General features: G+C 54.3%; 2 protein-coding genes across 2 annotated transcripts; one reads left to right on the forward strand and one right to left on the reverse strand.

Annotated features, from left to right (window-relative positions):
* Positions 1-1,680: 1,680 nt before the first annotated feature.
* LOC121676278 (parathyroid hormone/parathyroid hormone-related peptide receptor-like) lies at positions 1,681-10,454 on the reverse strand. Its single transcript, XM_042052623.1, has 13 exons — positions 7,525-10,454; positions 6,352-6,457; positions 5,815-5,925; positions 5,573-5,697; positions 5,304-5,398; positions 4,773-4,950; positions 4,267-4,420; positions 4,039-4,099; positions 3,430-3,496; positions 3,055-3,149; positions 2,640-2,781; positions 2,505-2,546; positions 1,681-2,243 (listed from the first exon to the last, which is right to left on the reverse strand). Exons 1-13 carry the CDS (start codon positions 7,600-7,602, stop codon positions 1,899-1,901), a joined length of 1,599 nt encoding a protein of 532 aa, XP_041908557.1. The 5' UTR covers positions 7,603-10,454; the 3' UTR covers positions 1,681-1,898.
* A 27-nt stretch (positions 10,455-10,481) lies between these two features.
* Positions 10,482-15,409, forward strand: MYL4 (myosin light chain 4). The gene is made up of 7 exons (XM_042053042.1): positions 10,482-10,568; positions 11,401-11,428; positions 11,963-12,112; positions 12,659-12,832; positions 13,237-13,314; positions 14,055-14,098; positions 15,177-15,409. The coding sequence occupies exons 1-6, from the start codon at positions 10,482-10,484 to the stop codon at positions 14,081-14,083; spliced, it is 546 nt and encodes a 181-aa protein (XP_041908976.1). The 3' UTR covers positions 14,084-14,098; positions 15,177-15,409.
* Positions 15,410-18,030: the final 2,621 nt, after the last annotated feature.

Raw genomic sequence — 18,030 nt, forward strand, 5'->3', positions numbered from 1 at the left:
GATTTTCCTCTGCTTTATAAGAGGAAAGGATAGAGCCCAGGGCATAGGACTCATCCCAGCTTTTCGTGGGGTCATGGGCAGACCTGGAAAGAGAACTCAGCAACAGTCCCAAGATCTGACTGACACCTGAACTGGCTTCAGTTAAGACACCAAGTGATTATTTGGGCCCCCTCAGAAATCAGCTCTAATCTGTTGGAGTTTTTAAAAAGAGTTTCCAGAATTCGCTCCCCACAGTCTGGGCAGGAATCATTGCCCTGGCTTGAGCTCTGCACGTTTGGTGTGAAGACAGGGGTGGTTCAGGGCAGACTGGCAGGGCTTCACAAGCTGTTGTGTTCCCCTTCTCACCCTGAAGGTTCATCACTCTGCAATTAAAGATTGGAGTTTCAAAACAAATTGTAAAAATATCCCCACAGTCTGAGCTGCCATCTGCTCCCTCCCTTCCCGGATCCCAGCTTGCTGCCACTGGGAACCAGCCCCATGTGAGGCATATGCTGGGGGTTCTCCCCTTTTTAACACTTCCCTCTGCTCTTTGTAGAATTATTGAAATTCCTCACCCCTCTCCCAGCTACCGGGAGCCTCTTGGGCAGAGAGTGAGTAAATACTGGTAAGTGACAGGGAGCCACAAATGTCAGCTTGCAGGGCTGTGCGAGGTCCATGGGAGGGTTGGTTCCATCCCCATGGAACAAGGGAGCAGTGTGAGCAGCATTCCAGCTGCCCTGAGAGGGGATCTGTCCCTGTAGTGGCAGCTGTGCTGGTGTCTTCCAAAGAGACAAATTCCTTCCAGGAGATGATTAAAAAAATGTGAATCCTGGAGCCCTTCCCTCCCCTGACATGGGTCCTGGTTGTTTGTCCCTCCAGTTCCCTGTGACTCCCTTTCCACCTTAGTGTTTCACAGAATTATTTACCTGTTCCCTGACGCTGTCTTTAGCATGAAATTGCTGCCTTGAGGAACTGTGTAGGAAAAAGATGCTCCATGCTACCACCAACATGCTGTTTAATTCATTTGCCATCTACACCAGCTCCTTGGGAATGCCTTTTCCCTCAGGCGAGGAGCTTTCCCAGCCAGTGCAGAGCAGTGGGCAGGGGGATGCTGGGGCTGCCTGTCGCTGGCAGGGAGAGCAGACCTGGCTGGGAACGGGGCCGGGGTTCCAGCCTTTCCCCCCACTGCTGCTCTCCAGCCACTGGCCGCTGGCTCCGTGATAGAATACAAGGATGGACACAAGCCAGACAGACTATTCACTTCTTAGCCTGCAATGAGATGACACGGCCACGACTGTTGCATGCAGAGGCCTGTGTGTTAATGGATGAAGTGTTAGGGGTCCAGGTATTCCCTGCACCCTTCCAGGCCACAAAGTTTGTCCTGCCTCCCTCAGCCCACCCTGTCCCAGTGCCTCCTGCTCTGATTTGTGGTTGTGTGTTGCTGTTCATGCCACCCGTGAGCTGCAGAGGATGCAAGGGAGGGAGGGGTGAGCTGCAGAGCAGCTCCACGGGCACTCAGTGCTCCCCCAGGCCGGACAAGGCCGGAGCTGGTTCTGGGTAGGGGAGTCCGAGGGGATGGGCTTTAATGCCCTGGAGAAGTCACCTCCCACTTGTGGGGTAGGAGTGAGCACGGAGGTGATTCCTGGTGAAGACTCAAGGCTTTGCATGCACAGACATCATATCAGTCACTTGCACGTGGAGGAGAATGAGGTTTTATGGCTTGTTTTTGGGCCGGGGGAAAGGAGGAGCGAGAGCACCTGATCCTTTTGTACACTGGCTCTGACGGAAAGGGAGCTGGGCTGTTCCAGCTGCTGTACCAACCCTGGCCCTCCATGCAAGTGTCAGCAGAGCCCGAAGCGTGAGGATCAGCATCTTTCCGGGCACATCTGGATGCCGAGGTGGGAGATGCACCCTCCTTTTCACAGCACCGTTTCCAGCTCCTTGTCGGGCTTGGGGTGACACTGAGTCGGGTCTGTCAGATCCATCGTGTTTTCCCCCCGGGGTTTCTGGCTCATTTCCTGGGCGGGGCAGGGCAGGAGCTGGTCCGAGGCGCCGGAGCTGGGGATGTATCCGGGCGGGCGGGGCCGGGCCGGGAGCAGCAGCCCCCGGGTGCCCCCCGCTCCCCGCCCCGCCAGGCTCGTGCTGCAGCTTTGGGGGGCCTGGGACCCCGGCCCGGCGCAGCAGCAGCTCCCGGGGCGCGCCTGCTGCCCCACGTCCAGCGCCAGGAGCCTCCGGAAATGGGCCTTCTTGATCTCGGCCTGCACCTGAGTGAGCAGAGGGGGCTGCTGTTCCCAGAGACAGCAAAACAACCTTCCCTCCCCTTCCTGCTTCCCCTTCCCTTTCCCCTGCCCTTTTCCCTTACCTCCCTTTTTCCTTTCCCTTTCTTTTTTTCCCTCCATATCCTACTGAGAGGGATGAATCCAAGCTTTTTGCTCTGGTTATCACAGCCTGGGGCTGCAGGTTTGCCTTCCCTGACCCTGAAGGGACTGGAACAGGGAGCTCAGCCCCTCGCTCTTCCCACTTACCTCCCCATTGCAAAAGCAGTAGATAAAAGCCACAAAGAAACCCTGCCAAGAGACCAAAAGAGGTGGAGTTTGAGGTCCCGGAGCCTCCCTGGATGAACATCCCTCAATGCTCAGAGCAGTCCCGTGTCAACACACCTGGGAGGAGTTAAAGAGCATCTCGTAGTGCATCTGAATCTGCCACAGGAGCCCGGAGACCTCGGTGTAGGGCATGGCCATGAACACCACGTAGTGGACTCCGAAAAGCGGCATCAGCACCAGCGTGGACTTGAGCAGCTTCCTGAAAGGAGAAATCCTGGAGTTGTTACCCAGGACCCGCTGGGCAGCCCCCGGCCCCCGCAGTGTCCAGGCTGGAGGTGGGAGCAGGAAGAGCTCGGAACTCCAGAGCCAGGCTTCAATCCAGCGGAGCTGCCAGAAGCACTGGCTGCCAGTGTCCTGCCACCCTTCCTCACTCCTTCAGCCCTACCCACACCTCTGCTCCTTATTCACAACCTCTGGGAGCCATCCTGGCTGAACAGGCAGGACATGAGGGTGTGGGGCTGCCAGCACTTGCCTGTACTGCTGCCGGGGGTCCAGCTTGCCCGTGGTGGTCTCCCAGAGCTTGGAGGCCAACACCCGGACGATGTTGAGGAAGAGGAAAAAGTTCACCTGCCAACAGACACCCACTGTGGTGATGGTGCTCACAGTGACCTGGGGTCTGCCTGAGGAGCCATCAGGGACACAGACAGGCAACTCTGGTGCAGGCAGGGACATGGCAGCGATGCTGTGGTCAGAGCAGGAGGGACCAGAGCCCCCGGATCCCTCTGGGCCCTCCCTGGGTGCCCAAGTGGCCAGGACAAAACTCCAGTGACCACAAGCAAACAGCTCTGGTCTCTATCAATCCTCTTTCCCCAAAAGGAATTGGGAGGCTTATCCACAGGATTCTTACCACAACAGCAGCCAGGATGGGGACCTGATAAATCCACTTCATGTTCCCCGCACTGAGGTCCCAGCACCTGAGAAGACCAGTAAAGAAACTCCTTGGAGAAACCTGATGTCACTGGGAAGGTAAATTGCCAGCTGATGGCTTCCTGTACCCCCAACCACCATCTCCTACCCTTCACCCCTTTGGTGGGCTTTGTGTAAATCTTGAGCCCTAGCTACAAGCATTTGTAACTGTCATGGTGGGGCAAAGCAGGTTTAAATAAGCATTAATGTTCCTGAGGGCTCCTTGGCCACCTCATCCCAAACTCCTGCTGTTCAAGTGGTGGCCTTTCTCCTTTTAAAATGCCTCACTCCAGAATGTGCCCTTTAGCATCCATCTCTGTGCTGTTTATTGATCAATTTATGCTGCAAACCTGCATCCACCATCCTCCCAAATGCAGAACAAAACCATTATCACTCTGCATTACTGACAATTCTATGAACAAGCCTTGAATGTGTGTTTCCTCCTCTTGTTCTTTTTGGAAAATTTTCATTTCCAAAAAGCTCTGGTGCCCACAGATACTTTGCTGGCATTTGCAACCACCCTTCCCCTCCCAAAGGTGGGTGTACGCACTGCGTATCCGCCAGCGAGGCCCTGACGCTGGCCCAGACAGACACAAACACAGCAGGGAGACCTGGAAGGGCAGAGCCAGAGTGAGGAGCAGGGTTGAAGCATCACCTTTGCAGATCAAATCAGTTCCTGCATCCCACTGCCCTTCCCTGGGCACTCGGTGCTGCTCAGCCGTGGCCGATGCCACAGCTCCAGGCTGCTCTCCGGGCCCACGGCCCGGTCTGTGCTCACCCCAGCCGATGATGATGAGGACCCACAAGTAGTTCTTGTTGGAGAGGAAGGCCATGAAGATCAGGCTGTGCAGGTAGAGACCTTCCACCAGGATCCAGTAGTGGTTGGTGGCCAGAAAATAGAGGAAGAGAGTCACCACCACCTTGCAGCCAACCTGTGGGCACAGGGAGATGCCCATGTCAGGCTGGTCCCCAAAAGCAAAACTTTTTGCTTTCTGGTCACCAAAACCCAGCTGTGCCCCGTGTTCCTCTTGCAGAGACCTACATCTTCCCTGGGATATTCCAGCATCTTCTTTCCCACAGGACAGGTTTTGCCTGTACACAGGCCAAGGTACTCTGTCGCTCTCGTCTCTAGTGTGGCACCAAGACAGGGAGGAGCTGGGTAGAGCCAAAGGTGGACCTTCATCCCCTTCCCCTGAGCAGCACAGCCCTGGACTGGGAGGATCCCGAGCACATCCCATTGCATCAGGGCTCCTAAATTCCCCTTTTCCCCCATCCACCACTTGCCAAGTGGCCCCGTTGTCCTGGCAAGGGACCCCTGAAATCCTCCTCCCGCATCCTGTCGGTGTCGCTGGGCACCGTGCCTGAGTAGAGCACCATGTCCTTCACGAAGATGCTGAGGGCCCGGCAGATGAAGGAGGTGAAGAGGTGGACGTGGATGTAGTTCCGTGTGCAGTGCAGGCGCCTGCAGAGAAGGGATGTCACACGAACCCAGCCCCGCTGCCCAGCCAACTCATCACACCTGGGCTGAGGGAATGGGGGGGTCCCAGAGGGAGCTCTGGGGTGTCAGCCTTCCCATGGACACAGAAAGCAGACCTAGGAGCAAGTGGCGTGTCCACACTGTCCAAGAGCGGGGTGGAGCAGACCAGGAGCTGGTCACACTGGGGTGTTTGGGGCTTTGGGAAATTGGTGGATGTTTGTGTTGGGTCTGGGGTTGTTCCTATTCCTTTGGGGGCTGCCCCCCCTCAGGGCTCGTATGTGTGGGCGATGGGATGAGGAGGGTTCTCCCACACAGGAGGGGCTTTGGCCTCCCCTTACTTGAAGTAGGAGAGGATGCAGACAGCGACGATGAGGGAGGCCAGTGAGATGGAGTAGCCCACGGTGTACATCAGGTGCAGGCGGTCAAACACCTCCTGGAAGAGAAGGACTGAGCTCCACCTCCCTGCCGGAGCACAGGGGGAGCAGGGCTGGTTTGAGGAGCAGAGAGGGAAGAGCACCCCACCCCCAGCACTTCTCTGGCCTTTGCTTCATCCTTCCCTGGCCCCCATCCACACCCCTTTCCCAGCACCTCTGACACACACGATCACCTTCTCGCGGCTCCGGCTCTCGGAGGAGAAGAGCAGGGCACACTCCGTGTAGTTGGCCCAGGTCTTGTTGATGCTGAGAGCCATGGCCCAGGTCCCGTAGGCACTGCAGTACCTGTAGGCATGACCTGGGAACAGCAACGGGCACTGTGGCAGCAGAAGGACCCGCGGGAAGCCCAGACATGTCCCTGCTGCATGGATTGTCACCAGGGAGAGGTCGCTCTCTGCCCAGGTACAAGACTTGCCTTTGTGGTTGAAGTCATAGATGTAGTCGGGGCAAGGCACTGACACCTCCTGGCTGGGGGAGCCCCTTGGCCAGCAGATGATCCCATCCCACTCTGGAGGGCAGCTGGGGTCTGGCCAAAGAGCAAAGACACATCTCACATCTCCAGTCAGGGCCTCAGCATAACCTCTGGCTTCCCCAGGTGTATGCTGGACCAGGGGGAGGAAAACGCTGCCACAGATTCCCCTGGGCTGCAGAGAGGGAGAAGCTGCAGGGGGCCAGGGATAGGGACACATCCCACCTCTTCCAGATGGGGCAAGGCCCCTCCACAGCTCTCGTTTGTGGTGTACATGGAGCTGTCTGGAAACTGCTGGAGCCAGTGCTGGCTCCTCAGGGTGATGGCTGCACCCAGAGCACACAGGGTGCCATGAGCTCCACAAACCCCCAGGAGCTGGGTGTCCTCAGCCCCATCCCGCTCCCGTCAGAGGGGACAGTATTCCCCACAGTGTAACGAGCTCCACCAGGGCTGGCTGGCCCAAGCACAGGGGAGGGACAATACCTTTGATCTTCTCCAGCTGGGCCTTTATGTTTCTCTGACACTTTTCCTTGGCCTCCACCAGGAGATAGATCTGCTCTTCTTTCGTGAGAACATCATCGGGATCAACCTGCCAAGACAAAACCCAAGTGACAACCCCTCGGCTCAAGTCACAGCATGGCCATGCTCTCCCAACCCTCTCCAGGAGAGTCAGGTTTAGGTGGCTTTGGGTAGATTCAACAACACAGGGAAGGAAAAAAGCTCTTCCTGCCTACCTGCTCTCATTTTTCCCTCTTCCAAGGCTGATGCTGACCCCAAGCCCCCTCCCACCCTCTCCATGGTCATTTCTGCTCATGTTTCTGTGCAGAAATCAGTGGCCTGTCGGGCTCCTGCCCCAGCTCTCTGTCACCCACCCCACGAGCAGTGCTGGGTGTCCCTGTTGCCCACACTGAGCTCTCCAGGCCAGGTCTGGCAACCTCTGGGTAAAATGCCTGACCAGGGCTCAGCGAACCAGCCAGTGTCCAGTTCCCGGAGTAGACAGTGCAACCCATGGCACCTTCAGCCTCCCCATCACACCACATGTGCAAATGTCTTTTGGGGTGTTTTGGGCTAAGATGCTTGAAGGAGTCTAGAGCCAGGATGAGGACACAGCTTTGGAAGTGAAAAGGAGCTGGGATGCAGAGGGGTCACTCTCCCCAGACTGACTGCAGTGAGCGCAGCCAAACCTGGCTCCAGAGAGATCCAGGACTCCCGTCCATGCTCTTCCCCAAACCAGCATCTGGGTGGCTGGATGCGGGGCTGGTGAGGGATGTGGGGCAGGCGTGGGATGCTGGGGGTTCATCAGCAGGGTGGGGGCCTGGCTGTGGGAGTCTCACTGGCTGTGCCCAGCTCTGCTCTCCCCACATGCCTCCAGCCCCTCCTGCACTGCTCGTAAACCGCCCGCTCCGTTCCCCCGACTCTTCCGAGGCAGTGAGCCCTGCCCTCAATGTGTCCAAGAAATGGAAAAGCCATCAAGCTCCATGGCTGCTGGGAAGCTTTTAGCAGGAGTGGAGAGAGTGGAGATGCTCTCCCTCCTGCCCAGCAGCTCTGCAGAGCGGGACCGTGAGTCGGGAGCACGCCCAGCCCCGACCGGGCGGGTGGCACAACATTTAAAGCCAGGAGAGGGACCGGAGGAGCCCCGGGGCCACGCAGACTTACCAGAGCCCACGCCGAGCTGAGGAGGCAGCAGCAGAAGAGAGTCACCATGATACCTCCCACGGGACCAGATGCCTCCATGGTGCCACCGTGTCACTCGGATGGGGACTTCAGGGACCAGAATTGCTGCCAGCGGTGGAGAGGGCTGGTGCGTTCAGCAGGACAGAGCATCTTCTGGGAGCACCGTCCTGGCTGCCAGCCCCGCTGAGGTGAGGCGGCAGTGGGGGCACAGCCCGTCCTTGGGAGATCAGGGCTGGGTGAACCCCCTGTCCCTGCGGGCACTGCCCCGGCACGGCTATAGGGATCTGCTCACAGGCTCTCCAGGCAGGGCGGTTTCTCCCCCCATCATGCTTGATCCTATTCTCTCTTTGTGTCTTGCCTGCTTTAAGCAGCTCTGGGAGCGTGTGCAAACAATTCCCGTTCGGATGGGGATGGCAGAGGTTTATTGGCTTAGCCCAAGGTGCTAAAATCCTCTTCATTCAAGGCAGATTCCTCTTCTCTTTTCAGAAACTTCTCTCACTGCCTGGTGGCTCATTTTTCAGCTGTCACAGCATTCCCCCACTGCCCCCAAGTCCCCTCCAGCCCCAGACTGGTCCCAAGGAGCCGGAGGAAGGTGGGGAAAATCCCAGCGAGGTGGCTAGAAGCAGGGAGGCAGAGGGTGCAAGCACGTGAGCAGCACCTCGAGCTGATGCTCCTCCGTTAGGATGTCTTTCAGGCAGACACCAGTTTAACCCTTTTCCTTCTCCGGGGGCTGGGATGTGTTTTGGGGACATGTGCTGGGATCTGTCCTGCTCCCCCAGGCACCCACAGTGACCTCAGGGCATGTCTGCATTCGGTCTCCTGTGGAGAGGGGCTGGAGGCTCCATCCTGGGGCAGGGGGGTGGAGGGAGCAGCCACCCGCACGGGGTCCCACGCTGTCGTTGGGCATCAGGTCAGAGCTGGTCCCACTGCAGCTGTCACCATCCCCCTGCATCCCCCTGTGGCGGCCCCAGGGCTGCCCCCTGCCTTTCAGGATCATGCTGATGCCCAGCTTGCTCCCACCACCCAGCCAGTTCCAACACCTTGTGTCCCCCTGGGGCACAAAGAGGGGAGCCCTCTTTCCCCAAGCAGGTTGCCATTAGTGGGATGAGGATGGAATTCAACAGCGCAGTGCCAAATCCCTGGAACAGCAGCTCCCAGCCTGGGCCCCTCCCTTGGCCCGTGTAATCCATGGCCAGACACAGCTCTTGCTGCCTCCGTGAGTGCCCCAATCCTGCACAGAGCAGCAGAGCCCCTGGAGCCTCCCTTGGGGTTTTCCTGGCAAGGCAGCTCATTCTGGCCCCAGCCATGAGCCCCCATGACTGCATGATGAGGGTCAGAGTCCTGCTGGGCTCCTGCAGCGAGGGAAGGCCGAGGGAGCACCACAAATCCCAAGGACAGGGCTCAGGAGGGGCTGCTGCTCCTGCTGATAGAATCAGACAGCAACACAAGCCCTGCAGTGGCCATCAGCTGAAAATCAAGGAGGGTTTGGGGACATCGGGGGCAGCTGCCTGTCTGCACCGCCCGGGCCGTGGCGTGGGTGTGACACGAGCTCTGTCAGCAGCTCCTCGGGATGCTGCATGGGCACGGAGGGCAACCGAGGGATAAACAGTCCAACTGCACCATGAATGTTTTCTGAAGGCTCTGCTGGGTCTGATTTCTGACCCAGAAGCTTCTGGGGAGTGAGGATGGAGTTAAGGTGAGGTTATTTTGGTGTCAGATGGATGCTGAGGGGGAGGCAGCTCAGGGGCAATTTGATTCCCTTGATTTCCCAGGCGAAACCTGACCCAGGCTCCGAGTTCACACTTAGCAAAACATGTTGGGTTTTTTTGCCAAATGACTAGTATTCTAGAGAGCTCTGGAAAACAGTGATTGCAAATGACAGCCATCCAGCCCCCTCAGCTCCCCAGTCCCCGCTAGCAATCAGGAGATGATGGCATATAGCAAATTCCCAGCAGTTTGTGGCTGCTCCCTCCTCCTGAATGACCCCCGTAACTCCTCCTGTGCCCTGGTGCCCCACACATCGTTTAAGTTACTGGTTTAGAATGTCTCAGTATAACCCTCAAGCCCCATTTTCTGGGATGCTGAACTTCAGTGAGTTCTGTGCCTTTTGTGGGTCTTCAAACAGTTGGAAGGAGGGTGAGAGCAGGGGCATCTCCCACCAGAGCCTGCCCAGCACCTGGAGAGGAGCCAAAAGGAGACCCCATCGGCCCTGCATGTTTTGTAGGTGCTTGGGATGGGTGGTGCTAGGCTGGGAAAGATCTGCGCTGATGGATTCAGTTGTGCCTTTGGCCATCATTTGTGTTTCCTCATTAGCCATCCTGAGGGAGGTGAGCACCTACACTGGTCTTTTCCAGGGCACAAGCTCAGCCCTGGAGAGAGACTGGGGCAAAGCAGACCCTGAGCATGAGGCCAAGGGAGTGTTCAGAGAGTTCTGAGCTCCTTTGAAGCAGCTCTTCATAAATCCTGGTCTTAAAAGGGCTCTGCAGTGCTGGCCCTTGCTGGGCTGCCTGCAACCAGGCACATTTCCCTGTGGGTATCAGGGCAGGTTTATCAGCCATCCTGTTGCTATTTTCTTGCCGGGCCCCCGTGGCCATTTGCGTTTAGGTTTCAGTGATCGTTTAGCAAGCAGCCCCCATGCAGCCCACCCGGTGCAGGTGCTGGAGGGGGACACGTCCCCCCTTTTGCAGCTGGGGGGGGCAGCTGGTGGCTCCGTGGAGCCAGGAGCTGATGACAATGGGCAATTGTCAAATTGGGGCCCCTCTCGTTTGAGTTTTCTTCCTTTTATAGTAAGTAGCAGTTGCTTCAGCAGCTGGCCTGCCCTCCAGGGTGAGCACTGGGCTCTGTATATAAGGGAAGGAGCAGCCTTTGCCTTTCATCCCTCATTCGCTTCCCTCGCTGGGCGGCAGGACTCATCCCGCACCTCCGCAAATCCCGGCACGATGCCGCTCAAGAAACCCGACCCGAAGAAGGAAGCAGCCAAAGCAGCTCCAGGATCGGAGCCTGCTTTCGATCCCAAGAGCGTGAAGGTGAGTGAGGAATGAAGATGTCACCGTGTTTCTCCGTGCCTGTCATCTGCCAGACACAGGCGATGCAAAGCGCTGTGCAAATGGCATTAGCCAGGCTGGAAGCCAGCCTTGGGAGGGGAAAATTATCTGATTGTGTGGATGCAGCAGGCTGGGAGTGATGCTGTCCTCGCTGGGGGGATGTCTCAGTCTTCCCCACCCAGCCCTGCCCAGCACTCACTGGAGGGAACCAGGATGCTGCTCGCGGAGCTCCGGCTGCAGAGTCGAACCCCCCAGCTCCTGCTGAGAGCCCGTGTCGGGGCCAGCAGCAATAAAAGGCTTCTCTGCCACCCACTGTCTCCATCCTGAAGTATTTTGTTGCCTTTGTTGCCTCCTCCATGTAAGAGCATCCTTTATCCAATGGCTCCACAACAGGAGCTCGCTTTTTCCGTGATTCCTCGGGATACTCACATTTTTAAGCCAGAGGTGTGGCAGGAGAGTTATTAAGAGCAGGCTCAGCATGGAGACTGTTTAATCACTTGAACTTGGGATCAGGCCTTAAAATAACATCCTTTCCACCCAAAATAGTCCTGACTGTGGTCTGAGCATCCCTCCTGCCTGACCATCCCGCTGCTGCCAGCTGTGCTCTCCACAGGGATCTCAGCTCCACAGCAAGGGCTCCACAGCAGCAGTCGGGGACACAGCACAGCCAGACATGGCATAGGTATGGGACATGGCATGGATACGGTGCCTGCCCCGAGCCCAAGGAGGGAGAGTTCCAGAGGGGAAGAGTCCCTTTGCTCCCCCCAGCAGTAGCACACCTCTCATGCCCAGCTCTGCTCTCTTCTCTCTACAGATTGAATTCACAGCAGAGCAGATTGAAGGTAAGTGCTGAGTTCAGATTCTCTCAGAGATGGCTTTAGAAATGGGGAATCGTTTTTCCAGCTAGTTTTTCACCACAGACATGAGAGACGAGGCCCCACACATCAAATCCCCTCTTTGGGGAAAGACCAGCAGGATCCAGAGCCTGGCAGGGAAAAGATATTTTTCCTTCATGGTGCGAGATGCAGCCTGGGTCAAAGTCAGGGATTCTGGTGGGAGGAACACCCCCAGAGAGTGGAGATCCGAGTGGAAAAGGGGATAAGTAGAGATGTCCTGCAGCAAAGCCAGCTGCTGAGAGTGCAGGGATCCAGCAGGTCACCCAGCCAGCTCTGCAGAGGTGACAAAACCTGCCTGAGCAGCCAAGCCACTCGTCCAAGGAGTCTGGCAACAGTCAGCCCGCATTGCTCAAGCTCACTCAGGGCTGCGACATGTTCAGAGGGCACAGCGCGCACGTGTCCGTCCCTTCCCTGCTGGCCAGGCACGACGTGCTTTGCTGGAGTGGGAATGGGGCCGCTCTGAGCTCTTCTTCCCTGCAGAGTTCAGAGAAGCCTTCGGGCTGTTTGACCGGACACCCGCGGGGACGATGCAGATCAGCTACGGACAGTGCGGGGACGTCCTGCGGGCACTCGGCCACAACCCCACCAATGCAGAGGTCCTCAAGGTGCTGGGCAAGCCCAAACCAGAAGGTGATGGCAAGCTGGGGACAGGGTGGGACAAGCAATTCCTGTTCTCCCTGGCAGCAAGTAGAGGGTTACATTCCCTGTAGGAAGAACCCTGCAAGGTGAAGGAACTGGAAAGGAAATTATGCAGATAAGCTTCATTCCTGTGTAATTCCTTCACTCCCCCATATCATGGATGATGACATATGGGAGAGGCAGTCCTCACACAGGAATGGTGGCAAGTGATGCTTAGCAGACCTTATCCTGAACTGGTGCAAACCAGTATAACCCAACCAGTCCCAGTGTGGCCATATTACCATGGTGACAGACAGCCCACCTGATGGTTTAATTTTGGGCTGATATCAGGGGTCTCTGTGCAGTCCCCTGATGTTAAGACTCTATTCCTCATATGGATCTTCCAATCTCAAGTCTAATATAATAGTTCCATCTCCTCATGGGGCTTCTCCCCTGTACTCTGATGGAAAAGAGAGCAAGAAAGTTAATCAGGAGGCCCTCAGAGGCTGAATTCAGCCCCATGAGGTTCGTCTCTGACCTCATCTCCTCCCCTTCCAGAAATGAACACAAAGATGCTGGACTTTGAGACCTTCCTCCCCATCCTGCAGCACTTCACCCGCAACAAGGAGCAGGGCACCTTCGAGGACTTTGTGGAAGGGCTGCGTGTCTTCGACAAGGAGGGCAACGGGATGGTCATGGGGGCTGAGCTGCGCCATGTGCTGGTCACGCTGGGTACGGGCTGGCTCCAGGGGGGAGCAGGGCATGGGCCCCAGGCTCTTTCTGGACAAGTGGCTCAGGTAGCAGGCTGGCCTCACATACCGCAGAGACCCTTTTCACTCTGCTGCTCATTGTCTCTTTTAGGAGTCAATGACTCCTGAATGTGTGGCCTTTTCCATCTTATGCCACAGCTTCATGCATGATCCCAGCAAAATGGAGACTCCAGAACATCCTCAGTTATCAGACAACAGCTGCAGTGTGGTCTCTCCACAATGTCCCACCAGCATTCCTCAGTAGTGGCACACAGCTCTTCTTTAATCCCCTTCTTCCTCTGGTGTCTTTGGTTATCTGGAAGAAAGACAGGAAGGTCCTGGCAGGCTGAAAACCCTTCCCCTCACCTCTCCATCCTCCTCTTCCAGGAGAGAAGATGACGGAAAGCGAGGTGGAGCAGCTCATGGCAGGGCAGGAAGATGCCAATGGCTGTATCAACTATGAAGGTAGGAGCAAGAGATTCCCATTGGGGCCATCTCAGATGTGACTGTCGTGTCTTAGGGTGCAAAATCCATCCTTTGCAAGGGCTCTGGTTGGACTCAATGATCTTAATGGTCTTTTCTAACCTTAATGATTCCATGATTCTATGACATTGATGATCACTGGAAGGGAGGTGTGGACCACCCTCCAAAGCCTTTCCAAAAAAGCACTGAGACATGTCAGCCGGGGTGGGAACAAGGTGGTTGTACCAGTGATTTCCAGGAAAAGCAGCTGAAGACAGCATGTTTCCAAGGAGTTCAGGGCTGTTTTGGCACCATTTTGTTGCAAGCTATTGAAAATAAACAAAAATAAACAAAGCCAGCATCTTTCACAGCAGAGGCTAATTGGGAACATTTGGAGACCTGGATCACTTGCAGCTCCAAGAGGGTGAAAATCTGGAATAGGAGGTGGTTAAATTTGGGAATGCCTAAAATTGGAGAGCAGAGAGAGGAAAAGAGGGGACCAATTTCTCTTGGCCTCAGAAAACTGGGGATAATGGTACCGCCTTATCTCCAAGGGTTGGCATCACTCTGACCAGGTTGGGGATAGCATGCAAAAAGTGGGAACAGAAAGAGGAATATCAGTCCTGGGAGAGCATCCCCTTCATCCCTGGGGTGTCTGGGCTGGGGGTCCCCCTCCTGCCTCTCCACCTGCCCGCCCCAGCTCACAGCATGTCCTGACCTCTCACACTCTCATTTCTCCTCAGCTTTTGTCAAGCACATCATGTCTGGCTGAAAGGAGAAACTTCAGGTGAGTTCAGCAGCATCCCTTGCTGCTCACTCCAAAATTGGAAATCCTGCAAGTAACAGCCAGGGGCAGAGAAGCCAAAACCCAGACCTGCAGTGGATTAATGCCACAGGAATAATCCCAGCTCTGAAGGCACAAAAGTTACATTGATGATAAGCAATTTCATTTGTAACTCCTACCAATTAAAATTTATCAGGACAGCATCACCCCTATCATGGTCATTTGTGGGCTGGGTAATTGTGTGGAGTCTGCTCGGAAAGAAAGGGGTGGTTTATGGAGCTGAGGGGGTCAACAGCAGCCAGTGGAAATAAATGTTTTTAAACCTGCATCAGTGAATGACTTGACGCTAAGAAAATATTAAGTACTTAGAGAAGAAATTTCCAAACTGAGAAATATCAACATTCCCATTAATGTTAGAAAGAATATGGAAAATGTACCATGGATGTTTGTTAAGCTTTTTTGTGTTCCTAGAGATCTGCTTGAGGAAAACAGAGAAACATTGCTGAGGGGATGAATTATCCCCTAAATTCATCCCCTTTGAGGGTGAATTATCCCTCTAAAATCTATTCAATTGAAAAGAAAATCCACATTGCTGCCTGGCCCCAGCTTCCCCTGCCAATTTCTTATGGTTTCATTATCTATTTACTTTTTTAAACACTTCTTCTTCCCTCAGCTATGTAAAAGCCAGGAGGCCAGAAAAAAAAAGTAAAAATGACCTTCAGATACTGCTAAATATACAAATTAAACATTTAAAAATCTCTCCCCTCCCAAAATCTCTTAAACATCAGAAGGTTAAAATGCAGACAGACAGAAGTCTGAACTTCGAATGTTCAGCATCCTTTTAATCTTCTTTTTAATCCATTTCTCTCCAGTTCTTGTTCATCAGCTCAGCAATATAGATGGTTGGGTGGCATATGCTGCCAGGAGGTTTAATTCTTCATATAACTATTTGCATATAAAACTCTTTTCTAAATGGTGTGGACTTACAGCTCTTGACATTTTGGGTTCATCTGAGAAGGAATACCCTGAATTCTCTCATCCCAAAGATTCTTTGTATTGAGTCCTCTCCTGCTTCTCCCAGGCTCTCAGAAATGCTTGAACCTGCCTGAGCACCAGGAAAAGCAAGACTCCTCCATCCATGTGCTTTCCACGAGATGTTTTGCCTAAGCCGTCGCGAAGCGTTGGCCACCACGTGTGTGTGCCTAAACCTGGTATTCTGGGACATATCTGCAACTAGGTTTTAAACCTCAAGTTACTCTTTTCAGGTTTTCCCTGTGACATTTGGCTCATTAAATTTCATTCCTTCCTCCCTTACATGGCTTGTCTGGTTTGGCTTGGGACTACTTACGGACACAGTGGATGGAGGAGACCCCTCGGTCTTCACCAGGTCTCAGAGGTAACAGGGTATTCCCATTCCCCACAGGGAGAGGGGGAAAAGGCAAGGAATGCAAAGCAAGAGTTCAGACTTGTAAGTGAGGATCACTGCCCTTCCCTTGGCACTGGGCAGGAGCTGGGCTGCAGTCTGATCACCTCTTGCTGATGCAGACGTGGAGCAAGGAGAGCACAAGGGACAGATTGCATCAAAGAGACATCCTTCAGTTTTGGGAGGTTCTTAATTTCCTCTCTGCCCTAAAATCAATCCTTTTACAAACCTGTAACCCATCCATTCTTCATCACACTGTCCCACAAGCATTCCCTCCAGGTCCAGGCTGAACAGCACCATGGAGCAAAGAGGGACCTGCTTGGCCCTGCCACTGTCCCTGTCACAGAGGGACCCGCAGGCACGGCTCCTTCATCAATGCGCTGCTTGTCCCAGTCAGCAAACACCCTTAAAAACCCCAAAATGTCAGATAAAGCATCAAAAACCTTCTTTGATCTGTATCAATGAGAGATCCAAAAGTCTAGTTTTGAAGGTTTCTAGAAAGTTGACTCCTGCTGAATAAGCAAGGGAGAAGAAAAATGGGAAAAGAACAGGTATTTCTGGGCCAGGTCCACCCTCACAGCATGGGTTGCTGGGTCCCTGGGGTGTGGGTAGTGTCCTGCCTGGGATGGAGCACAGCCAGGATGGGCTCCTGGATAGTTCTTCTCCAGGCAGATGGTGTGTTCCAGCCAGGAGCTGTCTGGGGGCTGTGATACAAACTGGCGACTCTCCCCCTCTTCCTACCTGCAAAGCAATCATCAGAGCATCGCCACAAGCAGTGAATAATTCATGACGTGTAACTCAACCTTCCCATCAGCAGAACACTGGGAGCAGAAAACACTTTCCTTTGATTTGTTCCTTATTCCAATGTCCTCACTCTGACTTTGACTAGAAATTGAAGGCATTTTGCCCCAACGTGTTGACTTCGGCTGCCACTCGCTCCTTCCTGTGCAGTGACTGAGTAACAGCTGCTTTCAATTCCCACTGTTTGATTCAACTGCTCATAAAAAGCAACATAAGCTGTTTATAGATGCAAGATTAGATTTGAGCTCTTCTCTGTGCTATTCCTACAGCTTCCATTGGGCAGGATGTGGGCACCTCGTGTTTTTAATGTACTATCTGTGCTTTAACCTCCTAGAGGACCACAGTGACGAGGTCAGAAGAGACCCTGCTTGCTGCACACTCGCTCCGGGGTCACGTTTGTCCTTGTCACCGCTGTGGCACCGACTCCTGCAGCAGAACATGCTGTGGCAGAGAGGAACGAAGCAGAGGAGAGGTGGGGACCTGCCTCAACTCACAGAGGAAATCCACAGCAGGGACTGGGGGCCCTGAAGCCATGATATTCCTGCTATAGCCACATCTCTGCTATAGCCATGATATCTCTGCTAGCCGTGATATTCCTGCTATAGCTGTGATATCCCTGCCCTGCAAGCCAAGAGGCTGCACTCTCACTCCTCTGTGCAGAGCACAAGCCTTGTGTTTGAGCCTCCAGCTTCCATGCTGAAAGGAGCAACACTAAATTAAAACCAAAGTGAGACCTGCAGAGACAGACAGAAAGCAAACAGTGGGAAATGACAGAACTAGAGGAAAACAATTTTCCATGTGAAAAATCCAGCCCTTGAAGCACCCTTGGGGGAAGAGCCAGACACATTTTACTTTGGGGACCTGTTATGTCTCTTTAGGATAAAGCAGAGCTTGTTTGCAGCAAAGCAGGTTGGAATGATGCACTTGAACAGGCACAGTGTGTATGTCTGTACCTCTACTTGTGCCTCCATGTCTCTTCCCCTGGCAAGGCTGCTCCCCTCCTCCTCTGGAAAAGCTGAGGATTCCACAGAGAAAGCAGTTTTAGTCCCAGAGACATTTATAAAAGCATCTGTGGGTGCCAGTGAGTGACCCCACAGGCAGAAATGCACTGTAGGACTGAGGAGTCTCTGTAAATCCAGATCTCCAAAGACAACAGTAAACACTGACCTTTTACAGTTTGGATGTTTTACGTTAATTCCAGGGGACTCTGAGGAGAGGTACAAGGAGCCCCCATGCTCTGGAGAGCCTGTATCTCCTCAGGCTGTGATAAGACAGACTCTCATACCAAAGAAGGTCTGGATGTCAGGAGTTCTGTGCCCTGGGGAATGGGAGAGACATGGAGCCAGCTTTCATCCCCAGGAGTTATCTGCAGTGCAGGAGATCAGGAGGAGGATGAACATGGACTGTGCACCTTGAAAGGCTCATTGGAGCCCTAGACCACGTACACACACCACTGTCATCACCATCAGTGAGCGAGGCCAAAGGCCTTCAGGGGAGGAGACACTTCACTGTCATGTTACTCACACCCTGGCAAAATTACTTGGATCGATGTGATTAGGAAACCAGGTGTCCATCCCAGGGGACAGCACTGCTCTGGGCCCCATTTGTTATTTGTCTCAGGTGAGGGATTGAAGAAAGCTTTGCCTGCTCACACCCTGAAAGCAAACACCTGCAGATTTGCTGCCAGTAACAAATTTGTAACTACACCTTT

Source organism: Corvus kubaryi, unplaced genomic scaffold (assembly GCF_017639235.1).
Source record: "Corvus kubaryi isolate FWS band 111438036 unplaced genomic scaffold, C.kubaryi_AGA036_p1.0 123, whole genome shotgun sequence".
NCBI lineage: Eukaryota > Metazoa > Chordata > Aves > Passeriformes > Corvidae > Corvus > Corvus kubaryi.